General features: G+C 39.9%; 1 protein-coding gene across 1 annotated transcript in view; it reads left to right on the plus strand.

Annotated features, from left to right (window-relative positions):
* The window catches only part of INADL (InaD-like (Drosophila)), a 475,627-nt gene that overhangs the window by 150,512 nt on the left and 304,608 nt on the right, over positions 1-20,507 (plus strand). The window contains 2 exon segments of the mRNA XM_011988948.1: positions 3,335-3,458; positions 11,516-11,687. Of these exon segments, the coding sequence (XP_011844338.1) occupies positions 3,335-3,458; positions 11,516-11,687 (296 nt within the window).

A 20,507-nucleotide genomic window follows, 5' to 3' on the forward strand; every position in this document is an offset into this window, starting at 1 on the left:
CTCAGTTAGTTTTTGCATTTTTTGGTAGAGATGAGGTTTCACCACATTGGCCAGGCTGGTCTCGGACTCCCAACCTCAGGTGATCCACCCGCCTTGGCCTCCCAAAGTGTGGGGATTACAGGCTTGAGCCACTGCTCCCAGCCAGAAATTCAGGTTTATAAAGATCTCACCTATCATACCCAATGTATTAAAATCCCAGATTTGGATATCAGTTCTCTTCTTCTTCATTTACTACTAACAGAATTACCATTAACTGTTTAAAAAGTCCAAGTGGCCCCAAATTATAACCTTCTTCTTTTTAACTGTGCAGTTCCTTCCAACTCCTCACTCTTTTCTGTAAGAAGTTCTTGCTTATTTTATTCTAGGCATCTATGTAGTCAGATCCCCTTTCTTACCCCTATTTAATATTTGAGTCGAGTCCTGTGTTCCTTAGGCTCCATTAGGTATCTGATATAGTTACATACTTACCTGAGGTGAGCAAAAATCACCTGGTGGCCATCAAGCAGACCATCCGGAGGCAAACTCCTTAGCTGAGGAATTTAGATGTATAATGAAGAGAGCAAAGATCACCTGGTGGTCATCAAGCAGGCCATCCAGAAGCAAAACTCCTTATCTGAGGAATTTAGAAGCAATTAGACTTCCTTGTTATCTAAAGCCAGCATCTGGTTACCAGGTTGCTTTCCCAGAAATGTATAAGTAGCTAGAATTTCTATATATCTCCTGAATGCATGCATATCGAAACTCATTGTGCAGCCTTTGCGGACATCAAGGCACCAACATGTCTACAAATGTAATCATCTATCATGACCTGCAAAACTAATAGGGTCCAAATTACCCTTAAGTTCCTGCTTTAAGGTCTACAAATACCCCTAAGGAAAATCCACGTAGGCCCACTCAGTCCTCTCTTGCTGAAGCGCCCCACTACAACGTTCTTTCTGTCTAAGAAAACTTGACTTTTTAAGCCTGTGCTGTTGTCAGTAAATTCTCTTTAGTACCTGCGTGCCAATCACTTTCTGTTGCTGGGGCTCTGCTACCTTGCCCAGCATTACCAAATTCATATTCTACTTTGGAAAGCTGGAAGTATTTTGTATACCGGCTTATGAATGATCTTTATCATTGAAGTCTGACCACTTTACAGAAAAAGTAGACCATCTTGTTTTCGAAATTCCAGCAATAAAGAATAATGTAGTGTTATTCACCTTAAATGAATTATGGTACATCCCTAAGGTGGCTATAAAATAGTCATTTAAATTTGTACTGATAAAATTTCTTATTTTTATTATTTATTTATTTATAGAGACAGGGTCTCACTCTTTTGCCCAGGCTGGAGTGTCATGATCACAGCTCACTCCAGCCTCAGCCTCCCAGGCTCAGGCTGTCCTCCCATCTCAGCCTCTTGAGTAGCTGGGACTGCAGGCACACACTGCCATGCCTGGCTAGTTTTTGTAATGTTTTTGTAGAGATGGGGTTTCACCATGTTGACCAGCTTGTCTCAATCTCCTGGCTTCAAGTGATCTACCCATTTCGGCCTCCCAAAGTGCTGGGATTACAGGCATGAGCCACTGCACCTGGCCATAAAATTTTTTAAAATATAAAAAGATACTTAAAGTGAAAATATGATGTTTTCTATCTTAGTCTGTTTGGCCTGCTATAACAAGATACCATTAACTGGGTAGCTTATAAACAAACAAACTTATTTCTCACAGTTATGAAGGCTGGGAAGTCCAAGATGAAGATGTCCACACATTTGGTGATGTTAGAGGCAGGAGGCGGACAAAGGCCTAGGCAGATAGGGAAGGGTCCCTGGAGAACCTCTGACCCCACCCACAAGTGTTTACACCAGATGTTTTGTACAGATAAGGGAACTTGCACAGGGAGTTTGCCTAGGCATGTCCACAGCAGGCTGGAGACCCATGCACTCCACCCATGAATGGGGTGGAGCCACCAGGAATTTGTGTCTTATGCAGGGGAGGAGCCTGGCCTCTTCAGCTGGTGTGTGGTAGCCCAGGTATTCAATCTGGGATGTGAAAACCTGCTTGCAGGACCCCCTCTCTTTGCTGAGAGCTTTCTTTTTGCTTAAAAATTCCACCCTTCTCACTCTTCAATGTGTCCGTGTGCCTAATTCTTCCTGATCATGAGACAAGAACCCAGATTAGCTGAGTTAAGGAGCAAAAAATTCTGCATCAGTGAGGGCCCCCTTTCTGGCTCATAAATGTCATCCTTTAGCTGTGTCCTCACAGGGTGGAAGAGTGGAATGAGCTCCTTTGGGCCCATTTTTTATTTATTTATTTATTTATTTATTTATTTATTTTTGAGACAGTGTCTCTCTCTCTCTCTCTGTCACTCAGGTGGAGTGCAATGGCCTGTTCTGAGCTCACCGCAACTTCTGCCTCCCAGATTCAAGCAATTCTCCTCAGCCTCCTAGGTAGCTGGGATTACAGCCATGCACCACCATGCCTGGCTAATTTTTGTATTTTTAGTAGAGACAGGGTTTCCCCATATTGGCTGGGCTGGTCTTGAATGCCTGGTTCAAGTGATCCACCTGCCTTGGTCTCCCAAAGTGTTGGGATTACAGGTGTGAGCCACCGCGCCTGGCCCCTTGGGCCTATTTTATAAAGGCACTACCAATCCCATTCATCAGGGCTCTGCCCTCATAACCCTATCACCCCGCAAAAGTCCCCACCTCTAAATATCTTCACCTTGGAGGTTAGGATTTTAACATATGAATTTGCGGGGTCAGGGGGAACATAAATATTTTGGCATTCTGGAAGATTGTGACTTTGGAAAACCATAAAAGACATGTATATAAAAGCAAGATGGGAGGAAAATGCAGTTAAGTTATCAACAACACTTACCTGTAGGTTTTAGGTTTGGGTAGCTAGGTATTCACCAGGCAGATAAGAGTGCTAACAAATGCTTAGAGATATGAAAATTTATCACATATTTTGGAGTCAGCAAGGAAGCTATTTATCTGTAGATATCAGTGCAACACAATCCAGGAGGCTGTGTGTATCAGCAATTGACCTTGCTTGACCTGATAGATCTTTTATTCCTCTACCTTGGTATGTGTTTATTTAAATCCACTTATTAAGGCTTATAAAGCAGTTTTTTTGGTTAAAAATCTAGGACTGAATAAACAGATTTTGCTAGCCTATACTATTGCAGATATTGTTACCAGAATTTGTTACTGCTTACCACAGTATAAACCATTACTTGAGAATGCCTGTTTGCAAGGCCAGTTTTCCACTATCATTATTAATTGGCTTGAACAACTGTACAGTAATACATTTTTTTCATAAAGTACTAATGCATTTCTATTTTTCTTCCTCTCAAGATGAAAGAAAATTTTGTCATGGAGTCCCTACCATCTGTACCATCAACTGAAGGAAACAGTCAACAATGCAGATTTGATGACCTGGAAAATCTTAATTCATTAGCAAAAAGTAGTCTGGATTTAGGTTTGTGGCTTTTGTTTCTCATAAACACAAATTACATTATTCTGCAAGCTTTCAGTTTTATGTTTGTATACATGAATTTTACATGTATTTTTATTCATTATGATGTTTTGAGTTTACATCTGCTTATTAATTAATCTGCTTCAGAATACCTGAAAGAATAAACAAGCCTCAGATTTCAACTTAGAATTTTCAGATTCTCTTTTCTGAGAGGGCTACATTTTCTCTGCCTCATGTTGCATTTTACTAGCAGTGTGGATTGAAACTCAGACTAGAACCTTACGCCAAATCTGAAATAAGTTTCTACTAATATGTATTAAAATCTCTGATGCTCTTAAGTAATATTGCTAGCTCATTTAATGGGACTGTTAAATATTAATAAAGAGAGGCATATTTTAAACATTTATGAAACATTTTTATAGCCATATATTACAGTCAATTTTAGTACATTAATAACTTAGTTTCCATTAAAGAATTCTAAAAGTATAGTGCCTCGCCCTGCTGCCCCTCAATATCGATTCTTATATATGTTTGAAAACTTGACTTTAAAAAAGAATTTTTCTTCATCTAACACTAAAATATCGAATGTCATTATAAAATTGACATCCCTAGGGAGATTGTTAAATGCTTTCATAGCACTGGGATTTATAGAGCCATTGTTGAGGATTTATGCTGTCCTTCACTTGTTATGACTACTTATAAGTCTTTCTCTGTGTTGTATAGTAATATGTTGTAAGGGTAGAGAGGGCTATAGAAAGTGATGTAACAGTTTTATACAAGATTAGGATTCTATTAAGTAAATTCTAAAAAATTGAATACTTAAGGGTAAAAATTGCAGGCATCTCTGAGATGATAACATACAGTTTCCTGTGGGTCAAAACAGAGCACGGAAAAAAAAAGAAGACAGAGTATGAATACTTAATTTTAAATATCTAAGATTAGATGAATCTATCCAAGTTTTCGAGATCATGACTAGGAGAAAAATGGGACTTACCAGAATAAAACTCTCCAGGTATATTGCTTTCTAAAATTTACCACATTTCTTGCAGTTCTCTATTAAATAGTTGGAGAAGATTTATACCACATATGTTTCAGTAAATGAATAAATAGAACAAAGCTGTTTCATTACTATTAATACTAAAGCAAACTTAGCACCATTTTGGACCAGATGAGTCTTTCGGTGAGGGTGGGGTACCCTGTGCATTGTAGGATGTTTAGCAGCCTCCCTATCCTCTAACCCTAGATGCCAGTGGCACACCTTCTCCCAGTCATGATGAAAATGAAAATGTCTCCAGATGTTGCCAAATGTAGACTGTATAAACCACTGGTTTATACTGTCAAGATCAAAAGAAATAGACTAGCTATGTGGGCTGGTGTTGGGTGGAGGAGCAGTAGAATAAGAGGCAATCTTAGATTTATCTACAGAACAATGAATTTAGAAATAATTGTTGAGAACCTCTGCGCAAAGGGATATTCTTGACCTTTTGGTTAATCCAAAATTATATATCTTTAAAAAGCATATACTCTTCATGGGTTATGAAACTAAATATTTAAATTTGGATAATTAATAATGTCATTATTGACATTATTGCATTGAGTAATATACTTAGTGTTACAAGATTTTGGAAGATTTCAGACAGAAGGTAGTTCTGTTTCCCAGTCTTTGACTGCTCAAAGACTGGGTTATGCCATTTGCAAGTCCAAGGTGATTCTGTGTTATTGTCAAGACTCAGTGCACATGCTTACTTGCAGGCCTGTCTCTTACTACACACTAAGCTTCAGGGGAATAAGGACTGTATCTGATTATGTTCACATAGTAGGTGCTCAAGAAATATTTGTTGAATGAGAAAATGATGTACTGCTCACGTGGTTATTCAACAGCATATCAGCTCACTCCTTTTTTTTTTTTTTTTCCCAGTTGCTAAGTTGTATAGTAACCCGATCTCTACTTTGGATTCTCCTTGCCTTTATTTTGTTATTCCATTCTTGCGTCTCACAAAATGTAGACCTTTAGAAAATTTCCGCCATTCCTCTCCTATAGGCATTAACTTCTGATATGGTTTGGCTCTGTGTCCCCACCCAAATCTCATGTTGAATTGTGATTCGCAACATTGGGGAAGGGACTTGGTGGGAGGTGATAGTATCATGAGGGCAGATTTCCCCCATCTGTTCTCATGATAGTGAGTTAATTTTCAAGAGATCTGATGATTTAAAAGTGTGTGGCACTTCCTCCTTTGCGCACGCTCTCTCTCTCCTACTGCCATGTGAAGACATGCTTCCCCTTCACCCCTCCGCTATGATTGTAAGTTTCCTGAGGCCTTCCTAGCCATGCCTTCTGTACAGCCTCTGGAACTGTGAGTCGATTAAACATGTTTTCTTTATAAATTACCCAGTCTCTGGTAGTTCTTTTTGGCAGATGGCAGTGTGAGAATGGATTAATACCATTTAAATCCTAGAGCATTTGTTTTTTTAAAATGTCCCTGTTTTTCTAACCTCTGTACCCCTGTTATGAACTTACGGGCTTAAGGAAGACATTTGATGCACAATTCATCATATTCTTGTAAACATGATAAAAACAATGGGCTGATAAATTATAATGAATTACTGGGGTATATCCTATGAGTGATTAATGGGTTTATGCCTGCATAGGTACAGGTCTCTAATATAGGCCATAGGACTCTATGCACAGGTTGCCTTGGTTATTCTTTTTCTCAGGAAATGGGGTAATGGCACAGATGGCATGTTGGATAAATTCACACATTCCAGGAAATTGGGAAGGATTGTCAGTATGTTGGATGACAGAGCTAAGATCCAAAGTGACCTTGATGATCTAGAATGAAGGCCTCCATCAAATAAGATAAACTATTTAAAAAGAAGAAGAAAAGTTTGAAGCTGTGCTGTTTGGACCCAAAACCTAACTGCCCACTTCTAAGATGGGAGAGACGTTGTTTGTAATTTGGTTTTTCTATCATTGCAGAGTTCTCCAGTACAGTGAGAAGAACAAATAAGGCTCACAGGACTTAGGGTTTCAGAATTTTCTTTTTTATTTTTTTTGGAGCCCAACTACTTCTGGGTCCCATTCTTTTGCTTGGTATATTGCTAAGCAACAGTGCTTTTTGTAGTGGCAAATCAAAACATTGGTAAAATTCCATCTCTTTCATCAAGCCTCCTCCTCATGCTATTCCTCCTACCTAGAATGGTATTGCAGATTTTTATGGGACTGATTCCCTATCACCATCCAGGTTTTTGACTACTCCATCTATTTTTTTTTCCCTTTTTCTTTTTATACAGAGTCTCACTCTGTCATCCAGGCTGGAGTGCAGTGGCATGATCTTGGCACACTGCAACCTCCACCTCCTGGGTTCAAGTTATTCTTCTGCCTCAGCCTCCCAAGTAGCTGGGATTACAGGCGCACGCCACCACACCTGGCTAATTTGTATTTTTAGTAGAGATGGGGTTTCATCATGCTGGCCAGGCTGGTCTCAAACTCCTGACCTCAAGTGATCTACCTGACTCAGCCTCCCAAAGTGCTGGGATTACAGGTGTGATCCCAGCACACCTGACGAGCTACTCACCTGTTTCTTTCTGTTCCTACCTGTTGCTTCATTTTCCTTCTTAGAACTTACCATGAGCTAAAATTGTGCTGTGTTCTTTCTGTATCTCTCTCCACTAGAATGTTAGCTCCCAGGAATAGGAACTTTGTCAGTTTTGTACATTTAGCTATCTCTAATGCCTAGAATAGTTCCTGGCAAGTAGCGGGTGCTTTATAAACATTTGTTAAGTGAATTTGTGAATGCGTGATTGAAGAACAGCCACAGAATGTTGGATACACTTAAAGGTATTTTTGTAGCTTCAGCTTCTTACCCCATTAGCCAAAGAAGTAAAATACTTAAGGTTTTGTGTCTTCTCACATTTATTTGATGGGAAACAAAACAAAATATAGAAGGTGCATTAGAACTTTTTTTCTTTGTTACATTTTCTAGGTTAAGCTCTACCAGATATTTTTGAATCCATAGAAGGTATGCAAACCAAAAAATAGATGTCCACAATCTTGATAAGAGCATACACTTGATTTCTTACCATTTGAATAAAAGCTATGTTATTATTACTCAACCCAGTACAATAGTATTTTATCATCTTACACGGGTTTGAGCTTTCAGTCATACTTTAATCACATAATGTGTGATATTTTAAAATATTTTTTCTTCCAAGAACACAGTGTTCAAAGAAATACATTGCAGGAAAAACTGTTTTGGCCAGCACGGTGGCTCACGCCTGTAATCCCAACACTTTGGGAGGCCAAGGCAGGTGGATCACTTGAAGTCAGGAGTTCAAGACCAGTCTGGCCAACATGACGAAACCCTGTCTCTACTAAAAATACAAAAATTAGCCGGGCATGGTGGCACACACCTGTAATCTCAGCTACTCAGGTGGCTGAGGCAGGAGAATCACTTGAACCTGGGAGGCGGAGGTTGCAATGAGCTGAGATTGCACCACTGCACTCCAGCCTGGGCGACCAAGCGAGACCTTGTCTTGAAAATAAAATAAAATAAAATAAAGTAAAGTAAAATAAAATAAAATAAAATAAAATCTATCTACAACGTACTGTGCCATGCATTGGAAAACCTAAGGCACTATTTGTTGTTCTCTATTTTCTAGAATTACAGACAGAGAAAAGCATCATGTTTGGAAGAGTTTAGCATACACAGCTCAGTGCAGAGTGAAGACTACATAAGGCAGGCAGCGGAGACATTCAGAAGAGTCCAGCTGTGGGGACCTTGTGTGCCGGGGAGGACCTTGAATTTGGCCTGTCTGCTCAGAAGCCTTATGCTGGGTCCTATGGGGGCAGCTTCACAGGATCCATGAACCACAGTTAAAAGATTTTTTTTTTTTTTGAAATAGAGTCTCGCTTTGTCGCTCAGGCTGGAAGTGCAGTGGCGTGATCTTGGCTCAATGCAACCTCCGCCTCCCAGGTTCAAGAGATTCTCATGCCTCAGCCACCTGAGTAGCTGAGATTACAGGTGTGTGCCACCACACCCAGCTGATTTTTGTATTTTTAGTAGAGACACAGTTTTGTCATATTGGCCAGACTGGTCTTGAACTCCTGACCTCAAGCGATCCACCTGCCTTGGCCTCCCAGTGTTGGGATTACAGGCATGAGCCACCGTGCTGGCCAAAACAGTTTTTCATGCAATGTATTTCTTTGAACACTATGTTCTTGGAAGAAAAAACATTTTAAAATATCACACATTATGTGATTAAAATATGACTTAAAGCTCAAACAAGGTCTCACTTGGTTGCCCAGGCTGGAGTGCAGTGGTGCAATCTTGGCTCACTGCAACCTCCGCCTCTTGGGTTCAAGCAATTCTCCTGCCTCAGCCTCCCGAGTAGCTGGGATTACAGGTGTGTGCCACCACGCCTGGCTAATTTTTGTATTTTTAGTAGAGACGAGGTTTCGCCATATTGTCCAGGCTGGTCTTGAACTCCTGACCTCAGGTGATCCACCCACCTCGGCCTCCCAAAGTGCTGGGATTACAGGTGTGAGCTACCGCACCCAGCCAGATCTTTAGGCGCTCCATTTACCTTGTCTGATTAAGCACAATTATTTTAGGCTCCCCATTTATATCATTTGAATAAATGGCATTCCCAAATCACTGAGGGTGTTTAATCAGAAGTCTCAAAGCTCCTTTACGAGACGATCAAAGATATACTTGTTCTGTAGAATGGACCGTGGGATGTACAATAGATGGGACTTCCATTCTAATCATAACATGAGCTGTAGATTTCTTTGTTTTTCTACTTTGGAAAACAGTATACTCATTATTTTTTAAACTTAAAAACTCATTGTTGGCTTATTAAGCAAGTACTGTATTTACGTGTTGAGAAATATTTGCTAGGTGCTTTCTGTATAGGAGTGCTGCTCTGGGTCATGAGAGTGGAGCCGTGAGCAAAATAAAGTCGGCCCTCGTGGAGCCCACGTTCTGGTGGGGGTAGACAATAACAAATTAATGTATAATATTATAGGGTTCATGAAGGAAAATAAAGCAGTAAAAAGAAATAGGGAATGTTTGAGGAGGAGGCCTATTTTATATGGAGTGGTCCGGCTGTTTTAGTAACAGTTGACTGACACGTGAGTAAAGTAAGCCAGCCCTGTGTGAAAACATTTGGGATATGGCTGAGAGAACAAAAAATGCAAAGTTTTGAGGAGGTTATATGCTTGGTGACAAAAAACAATTAAGTGTGTTCCTGGAGGATAAATAAGATAATGCAGATAAACAAAAAGTAGAAATAAAAAATTGTCTGTGGAGGTAATCGCAATTTGGTTTATAATCTTCCAAATTTTTCCAGTTTGTGTGAAACACTACCTGTCTACCCTCATAACTGTGTCATCTCAGCTTTCTCCCTCAACCCCAGATCTTCTGGGTTTCTTTTTCCTTTTGTTTTTGTTTTTGAAACAAGGTCTCACTCTGTTGCCCAGGCTAGAGTACAGTGGCGACATCGTTCCTCGCTGTGATCATCCTCTTGGACTCTAGTGATCCTCCTGCCTCAGCCTCTCGAGTAGCTGAGATTACAGGCATGCTCCACCAAGCCTGGCTCCTGGAGTTTCGCATGTTGCCCAAGCTGGTCTTGAATTCTTGGGCTCAAGGAGTCCACCTGCCTCTGTCTCCCAGAATGCTGAGTTTATAGGCATGAGCACCTGCACCTGGCCAATACTCTGTTTTTAAATAATAAACCATTATAACGCAGCTTAACTCCCTCTCCATAGATAACCATGGTGTTGAATCCTATATATTATACCTTATGCATTATCTTTTTATAGTGTATGTGTGAGGATGTGTATAGACAATATATGTGGACATACCCACACACACATCTATATATGATAGTTATACTGTGCCTAGTATATATACATGTATCAACATTTGATCTATTGTGGTGAGACTAAAGGAGCTTTCTTTATTTGGGCAAATGTAAGGAGAAAATACTAGCTTTTAATTTCTTAAATTAACATGATAATTATATAATATGCTACCAACAACTAGGGAAGAACATAAGAAATAAAGTCCAAAAATCCCCACCATACTTCTCAAGCTTATTATGTGAACCTTTCTAAGTAGAAATCAAAATTAATTGTTAGGAAGTTTGTTGTAAACATTTAAATAAATTATGGCAATCTGTACCCTTTACCTACTGGTAAAAAATTGGCAAATTTTCTTAACCTCAGTTTTCCTGTCTATAAAATATGGTTGATAGTGTCTTTTTTTTCTAACTCATAGTTGGTTGTGAGAATTAAATGAACAAGTATAGGCCAGGCGTGGTGGCTCATGCCTGTAATCTCAGCACTTTGGGAGGCTGAGGTGGGCGGATCACCTGAGGTCAGGAGTTCAAGACCAGCCTGGCCTACGTGACGAAACCCTGTCTCTACTAAAAATACAAACATTATTGTATTTTTGCATGCAACACCACACCTATAGTCCCAGCTATGCAGGAGGCTGGGGCAGGGAGAATTGCATGAATCCAGACGCAGAGGTTGCAGTGAGCCAAGATTGCGCCACTGCACTCCAGCCTGGGCAATAGAGCGAGACTCCGTCTCTAAAGAGAAAACTAGTGTAGAAGAATTCTGAAATGTATAAACAAAGCCCTTTTAAAAATAGAAGTGATTTTATTTGGTTTGTTATCCTGTGGAATTTTTTTTTTTTTTTTTAATCAGTGAAATGTCAGAGTTCTTATTGGGAAAGCTTAGGTTGATAAGAGAAAATCTATAGTAAGATTAGATTTTTTAGTAATATTAATATTGCATAAATGTCATTTTTTCAGTGAGGCCACTGAAAATTGTAACTTCTTCTGTTGAACAATTCCTATATTCCTTCCTTCTTTATTTTTCACCATTGTGCTTATCATCATCGGATATATTAAAGCCTTTATTTATTTACTTTAATATTTTCAGTCTCCTACCTGGAAGAGTCCCCTCCCATAGTAGGTGCCCATACCTAGTTGCTGAATGACTGAAGGAGAATGAATGCCTTTTGTGTTCACTGTTATCTGGATTTGCTCTTCAGGCATGATGCTGGATGATGCCCAAGGTCCTAGCTTGCTCATTGACCTTCCTGGTGTGGCTCAAAGTAGGGAGCAAGAAGATTTGCCTTTATATCAACACCAAGCGACGCGAGTTATTTCCAAGGCCTCAGCATACACAGGAATGTTGTCTTCTAGATATGCCACTGATACATGGTATGATATCATTTCTCTTTGTTTTCACATTATAAAATAGTGGTTTTTCTTGTTTTTTTTTGTTTTTGTTTTTGTTTTTTTTTTTTTGCTTAAAACAATGCACGATTTTGGTAGAACATTTGGAAAATACAGAAAAATATTATGAATAAAATCCACTATATTTGAAAATTACCGTGAAAATTTCATATACTTAAAATTTTGCCATATGTACAATTTTGTATCTTGCAGTTGTGCACAAAATGGATTACGTAGAGTATTTGCTTAGAGAATGGGAGGTTAATTCAGAGTTTATTTTAACAACTCAAGCAAATGCACTTGAGGACAAATTAAAAGAAGACCAATTTAAGAGTGAGGAAATCTACGGGAATCCCTTGACTCATTACATGTTGAGTGTAAGAAGGGGTAGTTGAGGATGACTTGTGTTTTTGGACTAGAAAACTAGATATGAGAAATTAGTGCTTCAATATAATATTATAGGAACATGAATGGGTTGGAAGGGAAAATGATGAGTTCAGCTTGGAACATGTTGAGGGTTAAAGTAGCCATAGAACAACAAAGCTAAATGGAATCAATTAGATATGTGGGTCTGGGAATTAATGTTGAGGTCTGTCTGGACATGGGTAATTGAGAGCAAGATTAAGCGCAGGTGAAACTCTTGGATTTGAATGGTCATCAACACGAAGCTTAAACAATAAGGCAAGCATGGGGTCAAGATTGGAATCCGGGAAGATAGCAATACTTAAGGCATGAACAGAGGAAGAAAGGGGTGAGCTGGAATGAACAAAAGGTACGAGAAAATTAGTCAACTAGACAGTGACTTAGAAAGCAAAGGAAGAGAATATTGTAACAAAAGGGTCTTCACAAACTATGTTCACATGTTAGTAAGGTCAATGTAGATAAGACAGAGAAGTTTTCCTGGGGCTTGGCCATATGGATGCCGTTGGTAAGCATTGAGCATTGTTAGTAAAGTGAATTCAGAGAGTAGTGTGTTGAGAATTGAACACAAGGTTAAAAATTGGACACAGAAAGAGCTGACTAGTGTTTTGAAAATCCTGGTCATGGGTTGGGCTTGGTGGCTCATGCCTGTAATCCCAGCACTTTGGGAGGCCAAGGTGGGTGGATCACCTGAGGTCAGGAGTTCGAGACTAGCCTGGCCAACATGGAAACCTTGTCTCTACTAAAAATACAAAAATTAGCTGGGCATGGTAGTGTGTGCGTGTAACCCCAACTACTCTGGTGGCTGAGGCAGGAGAATCACTTGAACCTGGGAGGTGGAGGTTGCAGTGAGCTGAGATTGTGCCATTGCTCTCCAGTCTGGGCGACAGAGCAAGATCCCATCTCAAAAAAAAAAAAAAATTAGCCTATTGTGATAGCATGCACCTGTAGTCCCAGCTACTAGGGAGGCTGAGGTGGGAGAATCATTTAAGGCTGGAAGGTTGAGGCGGGCGGCAGTGAGCTATAATTGTGCCACTGCACTCCAGCCTGGGTGACATAGCGAGACCCTGTCTCAAAAAAAAAAAAAAAAAAAAGAATGCATGTTACTTAGATAACTAGACAGTATTAATGGATCAAGGCAAAGGGGAAAAAATATATATATAATATATATAAGACATACGACATTTATGTTATATATTACTGAAGAGAATTTTCTTTGCTTGTGGAATATGCAGATGCCATAAAGGGGGTGATTAAATATAGTCTATGGAGATGGTAGAGGGAGAAGAGGACATTGCACACTTGGAATCACCTTGGATAGTTTGATAGGAGGAAGCTCACCTGGTCCACTGAGATAGGTGCCAGGAAGGAAAAGAAGGTCTGGTTGTAGGTACTTTTTATAGCTTGGGAGCAGGAATCCAAAGAGATTCTCATCCAATGATGATGTTTGTTTGTTTCTCTCACTTAGGGAGAAGATTATTTACTACTAAGAGTGATGAAGTGCTAATAAAGTGGGCATTAAAAGGAGAGGTGTTGGAGCAGAGATTAGCTTTTGAAAGAGTGATAGGGGAGTAACCACCTAGTGGTAGGGAGTTTTGAAAAATGTTTACCCTCTTTTTCCAACGCCCCTGGGAGTGAGAGAATGAGCTTCACCCACTTGAGTGTGGTATACTTGGCAGAGAACCAGAGCTGTTGAAGAGGAGGTTCAGAGAACGTTCAGTGAAGAGGTCAGGGCATGGATAGTTTGTTCACAATTCTAGCAGATTCCGTGCAGCGTGATGGATGATGTACATGGCAGGTCTTGGGGTGCGGCGTGACAAAGGAAGCACATTTGAAGGAAAACCTAGAAAGGTGTGGCATTGTGAGTAGGGAGATAAGAAGTGCACAAAGGAGTTGGCGCTTTCAGCAAAGCGTAACAGGGATGAGAGATAGGGTGAGCTTAATTGGCTTTAAATGTTTTTATTAAAACCTTAATCCAACTGTGATTTTTGTGTTGACATGAGAGATATCTTACATTTAGATGATGTGCATCTCTCTGTTCAGCAACCTGAAATTTTACCCAAAGTTTTAGGTAGAAATTTCGTAAAAGTTGTTCTCTGTGCTTCTGCATAGCCCATATCTGAGTGGAAGGAAGTGATACAGAAAGGCCAACAGCTTTTGTACTCTGCAAATGCCAGGTCGGTGTGCAGAGGGAGAGTGCTGCCGGGTCTGGTTTCCTAATGTGATATCCGGTGCAGCCTCTGGAGGAACACACAGTGATAAATAAGCAATGGATTTGTTTCTTTAGGACAGATGCCTGGAAGTGGAAAAGTTAGAAACATATTTTATGGCTTTTTATATGGTCAAAATTTTTTTCTTCTTTTTATTTTTGAGACAGGGTCTTACTCTGTTGCCCAGGCTGGAGTGTAGTGGCGCCATCTCAGCTCACTGCAACCTCTGCTTCCCAGGTTCACACCATCCTCCCACCTCAGCCTCCTGAGTAGCTGGGACTACAGGCATGTGCCACCAAGCATGGCTAATGTTTGTACTTTTTTTTTTGTTTTTTTTGTTTTTTGTTTTTGTAGAGATGGTGTTTCGTCATGTTGGCCAGGCCGGTCTGAAACTCCTGGGCTTAAGCAATCTGCCTGCCTTGACCTCCCAAATTGTTCAGATTATTTTTCCATGAGACACCATTGCTTTTTAAATTTCCCTTTTGCTTAGTGTGAATAGTTGAATCTGGCAGAAGAATGCAGAAGTGAGACTGCTTTTCTAAACTGTAGAACTGTAACTGTAGAATGTGAAGAATCAGAAAAGATCTAAACAAACTTCTAAGTCCACCCCTCCTTCCGTGGACAGAAGAGGAAGTGGAGCATCAGTTGTTCTTACTAAATTTGACCCCAGCTTCAGAGAGGGAAGATATGCTTTGTTCTTATCCCATTGCTTTTTCTTTTAAAGTGAGTATTTGACAAGCCGATTTCTTATACAGGCATGGGCATTGAAGGACTCCAACCTAACCTTGTCTTAGGAGATTAGTCTTGCACTTGAAAGTTGTTTTTTAAGCTTGTTATTGGAGATTTAGGGTATATTTAAATCCCAGCAGGTTCCAGAAGAGTTCCTGTAAATCATATTCCTTTTTTTAATCTTTAAGGTATGCCCCATGGAGTTAGGTTCATAGGTGAATATTTATTGCCACTTAGGAGCCTGCCTGAGTAATGCATAGATTATTTTAGATGATAGTCTTTCAAATAATCAGGGTGTCATGAAGTGCTAAATGGTATTTTGCAGTTCCTTCCTTGCATTAATTTTTGTGTACGGCCCAGCAGAGTTGTGTGTCTATGTGCCTGCACATGCATCCATGTGCGTGAGTGCCCCAAGGGTAAGTATCAAATGGTTGTGATGTTTTATCTACACTGCACTTTTGCACTAACTTCTCCTTACCTTAGGAGGCAGGACTGGTATTAAGAGTTCAGGTGCCCCTTGAAAGTAGAGATCTCTAGAAAGGGGACTATGGGCAAGTAGGGTATAATTCTGTGGAAGGAATTCAGGTGCTCTGGTTCAGAGCACAGTAGTCCCTTCTTATCCTCAAGAGATATGTTCCAAGACCCCCACTGGGTGCCTGAAACCACAGACATTACCAAGCCCTATATATGCTGTCTTTTTTGTACATGCATACCTATGATGAAGTTTAATTTATAAATTACATACAGTAAGAGATTAACAACAATAACTAGTAATCAAATAGATCAGTACTGCAGCAGTTGATCTGATAACAGATGGCTACTGAGTGACTTCTGGGCAGGCAGCATATATAGTGTATGGATATGCTGGACAAAGAGATGATTCACATCCCAGGCTGGACAGCAAGATACTTCCTCATGCTACTCTGAATGGCATGCAGTTTAAAACCTATGAATTGTTTATTTCTGAAATTTTCCATTTAAGATTTTTGCCATTACTGTAGTTGATCACAGATAATTGATACCAAGGAAAGCAAAACTACAGAAAGCAAAACCTCAGCTGAGTGGAGGGGACTACTGTATCCTTCTTTGTTCCTAAGGTCACTTGAGATCGTGTTTTCAGACCTCGCCTGGTTTCAGTCTTTTTCTTCCTCATCTCTGTTATTTTGGGCTGTTTAAAGACCTATGGGTGCCCCTAGTGGGGACGTGGGTATTTCTCAGACAATAGGAGGTCTGTGGTATGGATATATTATGAGTGCTGTTCATATCTTTCTTCTGCTATTTATACCTGTGTGACCCTGAAAGGGTTTCCTTTGTGTCTATCTTTTCTCACCTGTAAAGTAGGTAGTTCTGTAGACTGAGTAAGTATTAATACAGGCCAGTCATGGTGGCTCACGCCTGTAATCCCAGCACTTCATGTGGCCGAGGTGGGAGAATCGCTTGAGGCCAGGAGTTCAAGACGAGCCTGGGCAACATAGTGAGAATCTGCCGCTACAAAAAAATAAAATACAAGCATGGTATGTTGGTGCATGCCTGTAGTTCTAACTATTCTGGGGGCTTGGATGGGAGGATCTCTTGAGCCCAGCAGTTCGAGGTTACAGCAAACTATGATTACACTGCTGTACTCCAGCCTGGCACACACAGTGAGACCTGGTTGCTTTTTTTTTTTTTTTTTTCCATCTTCTCTTCTTCTTTGAGACAAGTTCTTGCTTTGTCACCCAGTCTGGAGTGCAGTGGTGTGATCACAGCTCACTGCAGCCTTGACCTCCCAGGTTCAAGCAATCCTCCCACCTCAGCCTCCCGAGTAGCTGGGATCACAGGCACCTGCCACAATGACTGGCTAATTGTTTTATTTTCTGTAGAGACAAGATCTCACTATGTTACCCAGGCTGGTCTAAATTCCTGACCTCAAGCAATCCTCCCACCTTGGCCTCCCAAAGTGCTGGGATTACAGGTGTGAGCCATAGCACCTGGCCTATTATTTTTTTTAAAGTGTATGTAAAACATTTATACAATTTTATTTCTCAGCTAGAAGTCAATAAAGCTGGGAAAGGATGCATTTAACAAGCTTAATATAACAACCTTGCCAATAGTAAATGTTTAATAGCAGGTTTGCCGTGATGTTGATGGCAGTGAAAATGATAGGCTCATGGGCCCTGACGTATACCCAGGGTAGTATCCATTGTTGCTGGGTTTATTAAAACACTCAAGGAGGTTGTTGATTTAAAAAAAAAATGTAATAGGATCAAATCACGGTAAAGCAATGTGTCAGAGGCTAATGTCTGGGAAGATGGTGAACTTTAGAAGAAATATTTAAAATGGAAAAAAAAATCATGTTATAGATGTAATAGGATACAAATGAGTAGAAACAGCTTCAGGTATTAGATACTGTGTTAGGAATAGTGGCAGGAGAAATAGGAGGCTGGGTGTCATAGTTGGGGAAAAGATTAACTGAGTTAATGTGATATTTTAATTTCCCAACACGGTGCCTGGCATTTAGTGCCTTCTACGTAAATGGTGAATATTTAATACGTTTACGTTTGAATTAAACTGCCAAAACTTACATGTAAATTCAGAACATCAGGAGGAGATGGAGGAAAAGGGAGAGAATGAATATTTGCATTTCAGAGAGAAGGCTACTCTGGCGTGTGAGTTGGGAGAAAAAAGGGGGTGTTTGTGGGAGTTTATGGCCTCGAGCATGTGACACTTCCCGGTTCTTACAGTGCTGTTGCAGTGGTGGCCAACACTGCAGATGAAGGCGAATGTGAACAATTAGGACAAGAGGTACATAGAAATACTACGCTAATACCTTCGAAAATATAATTAGATCTTTGATTGCTAATCCAGGCTCTACAGAAGGCCAGAAGAGACGTAATGTTCTAGAAGCAACTTACCCTGTATGGCTTGAACTTCTGTTTCTTAAGGAAACTCTTAAACACAATTTTACATATTAATAAAACGCACATATTTTAAGGTACAGTCTACTAAGTTATGTATACATTCATGTTATATACACTTCAGTGAAGATAAGGAACATTTCCATCACCCAGAAAGTCCTCCTACGCCTTTGTGTGTCTTGCACTAGGCAACCACTAATCTTATTTCTAACACTGTAAATTAGTTTTTCCTATTCTAGAACACATGTACATGTAGTCATACAGTAAGTACTTTTTTTGTGTCTACCTTTTTTACTCAGGACAATGTGTGAATGTTAATGTAAGGGAATGCCTAATTCTTTATACACTAGTGTCAGGTAATAATTTGCTCTGTAACTTCAAAATCATTGTGGAACATCTGTACAAATAACCCTACTAGTTTAGAAAACAGTAGTGCCCATTCTTTCTGGTTCCAGTTGCTCATATTCCGTGTGGTATATCATAGAATATTGCCATATAGAATGTGTATTTAAAGAGGAAAAAGAAATAGTGAGATTACTTAGTCATAATTGGAGCTCTCCCTGCTTCCATCCTTTTTGGGTGCTGAGTTTACTTGACCTTTATATTGCTTAGTATGTAGAAATTTTTTGTGAAAATAAGTACTACTGAAGAGGAAAGGTCACCTTGGCTGTCTGGAGTCCTCAGATTTTGTATGATGAACATTTTATTTGCAAAGAGTTTGTATATCGTGAAAAAGTCTTACCATTAATATCCGCTTGTTTGCTCACGGGGTACTCTATCTCCACCCACCCCCCCAAATCTGTAAAGAATTATAACTTTAGGCATTTGTGAGAAAGGCCTGAAACAAAACACATTGTTTCAATCGGATGGTTAATTCCTTTGGGGAAAAATTTGGTTATAAATCTCTGGTTGAAGTTAAGAGGCAAAAGTTCAGTTCATTTTTAAGACTTTATTTTTTAAAAGCAGTTTTTGATTCACAGCAAAATTGAGAAGAAGGTACAGAGAGGAGATATCCTGTATACCCCCTACCCCCACATGCATAGCCTCCCCTATTGTCAGTATAGCCCACCAGGGTGGAACGTTTGTTACAATTGATAATATTGGTAAACTGACACATCATCTTCACCCAGAGTCCATAGTTTAGGTTCAGTTTCACTCTTGGTGTTGTATGTTCTGTAGGTTTGGAAAGTTCTGTTATTTTAAGATTTGAGTTTCTAACTGATTGAGCTATTGATCATACTTAATCACAGTGCAAATTATAAAATTTGAGGTTAGAAATTCCTTGTTAAAATTTCAAATATGTTTGTGCAAATTTACATCTTAATATGTACAGTAAGAATATTTCACTTGCTCAGTTAAATTTTACTGTGGGTTAAAAGGTACATGTGTTCATCAGCGTAAAGTGACTACTTTAATTTGTTTAATTGCTCATCTCCTGTGACTGTACTTCTGAAACTACTCACACTATCTAGATAAGCTTTCACAAGTTTCATCTCTTGTTAGGTATGAACTAGTCTGAATAAAATGTGTGTATACAAAAACCTAGAAGAAAGGTTATATGCTCTGAGTTTCTTCCAACAGAGTAATCATTTTGTGACATACTTTGTCAAAGAAATCTAAAATTGTTCATATTCTAGATAGAGTGGTTTCCCCCACCACTTCTCCTAAGTTGTATATGAGAGTCAACAGTTTAGGAAATGTTTAGTTTTTACATTTTAAAATTAAGAAACAAATAGCCCATACTATTTGTTGAAGGTTGGTTTCCCTTCTATTTTAGGGTGTTTTTGTTTCGTTTTGTTTTGTTTTTTTTCCCAGTTAAAGAATTGTGGTGGCTCATGCCCATGATCCCAACACTTTGGGAGGCTGAGGCAGGAGGATTGCTTGAGTCCGGGTGTTTGAAACCAGTCTGGACAACATAATGAGACCCCATATGTACAAAGAGTAAAAAAATTAGCCGGGCATGGTAGTGCATGCCTCTGGTCCCAGCCACCTGGTGAGGCTGCAGTGAGCTGTGATTGTGCCACTGCACTCCAGCCTGGGTAACAGAGTGAAACTCTGCTCAAAAAACAAAACAACAAAACAAGAGAAAAAGCACACAAGAATTTAATGCCTACAATGATAGCATAAAGGTGTCATGGTGAAATGCTTGTCTTTTTTTTCCCCTTAATGCCTATATGATTTGGGGTACAGGAAAGTGGAAAATGGAGAGAAGGAAGGTTTGTATTGTTTTAGGTTTTGTTTTGAATCTTATTGCAATTAATATTTAACAGAAGGCTGGGCATGGTGGCTCAGGCCTGTAATCCCAGCACTTTGGGAGGCTGAGGTGGGGCGGATCACCTGAGTTTGGGAGTTCGAGACCAGCCTGACCAACATGGAGAAACCCCATCTCTACTAAAAATATAAAATTAGCCGGACATGGTGGCACTTGCCTGTAATCGCAGCTACTCGGGAGGCTGAGGCAGGAGAATAACTTGAACCTGGGAGGTGGAGGTTGCAGTAAGCCAAGATTGCGCCATTGCACTCCAGCCTGGGCAACAAGAGCGACACTGTCT

Source organism: Mandrillus leucophaeus, unplaced genomic scaffold (assembly GCF_000951045.1).
Source record: "Mandrillus leucophaeus isolate KB7577 unplaced genomic scaffold, Mleu.le_1.0 Scaffold341, whole genome shotgun sequence".
Lineage (NCBI taxonomy): Eukaryota > Metazoa > Chordata > Mammalia > Primates > Cercopithecidae > Mandrillus > Mandrillus leucophaeus.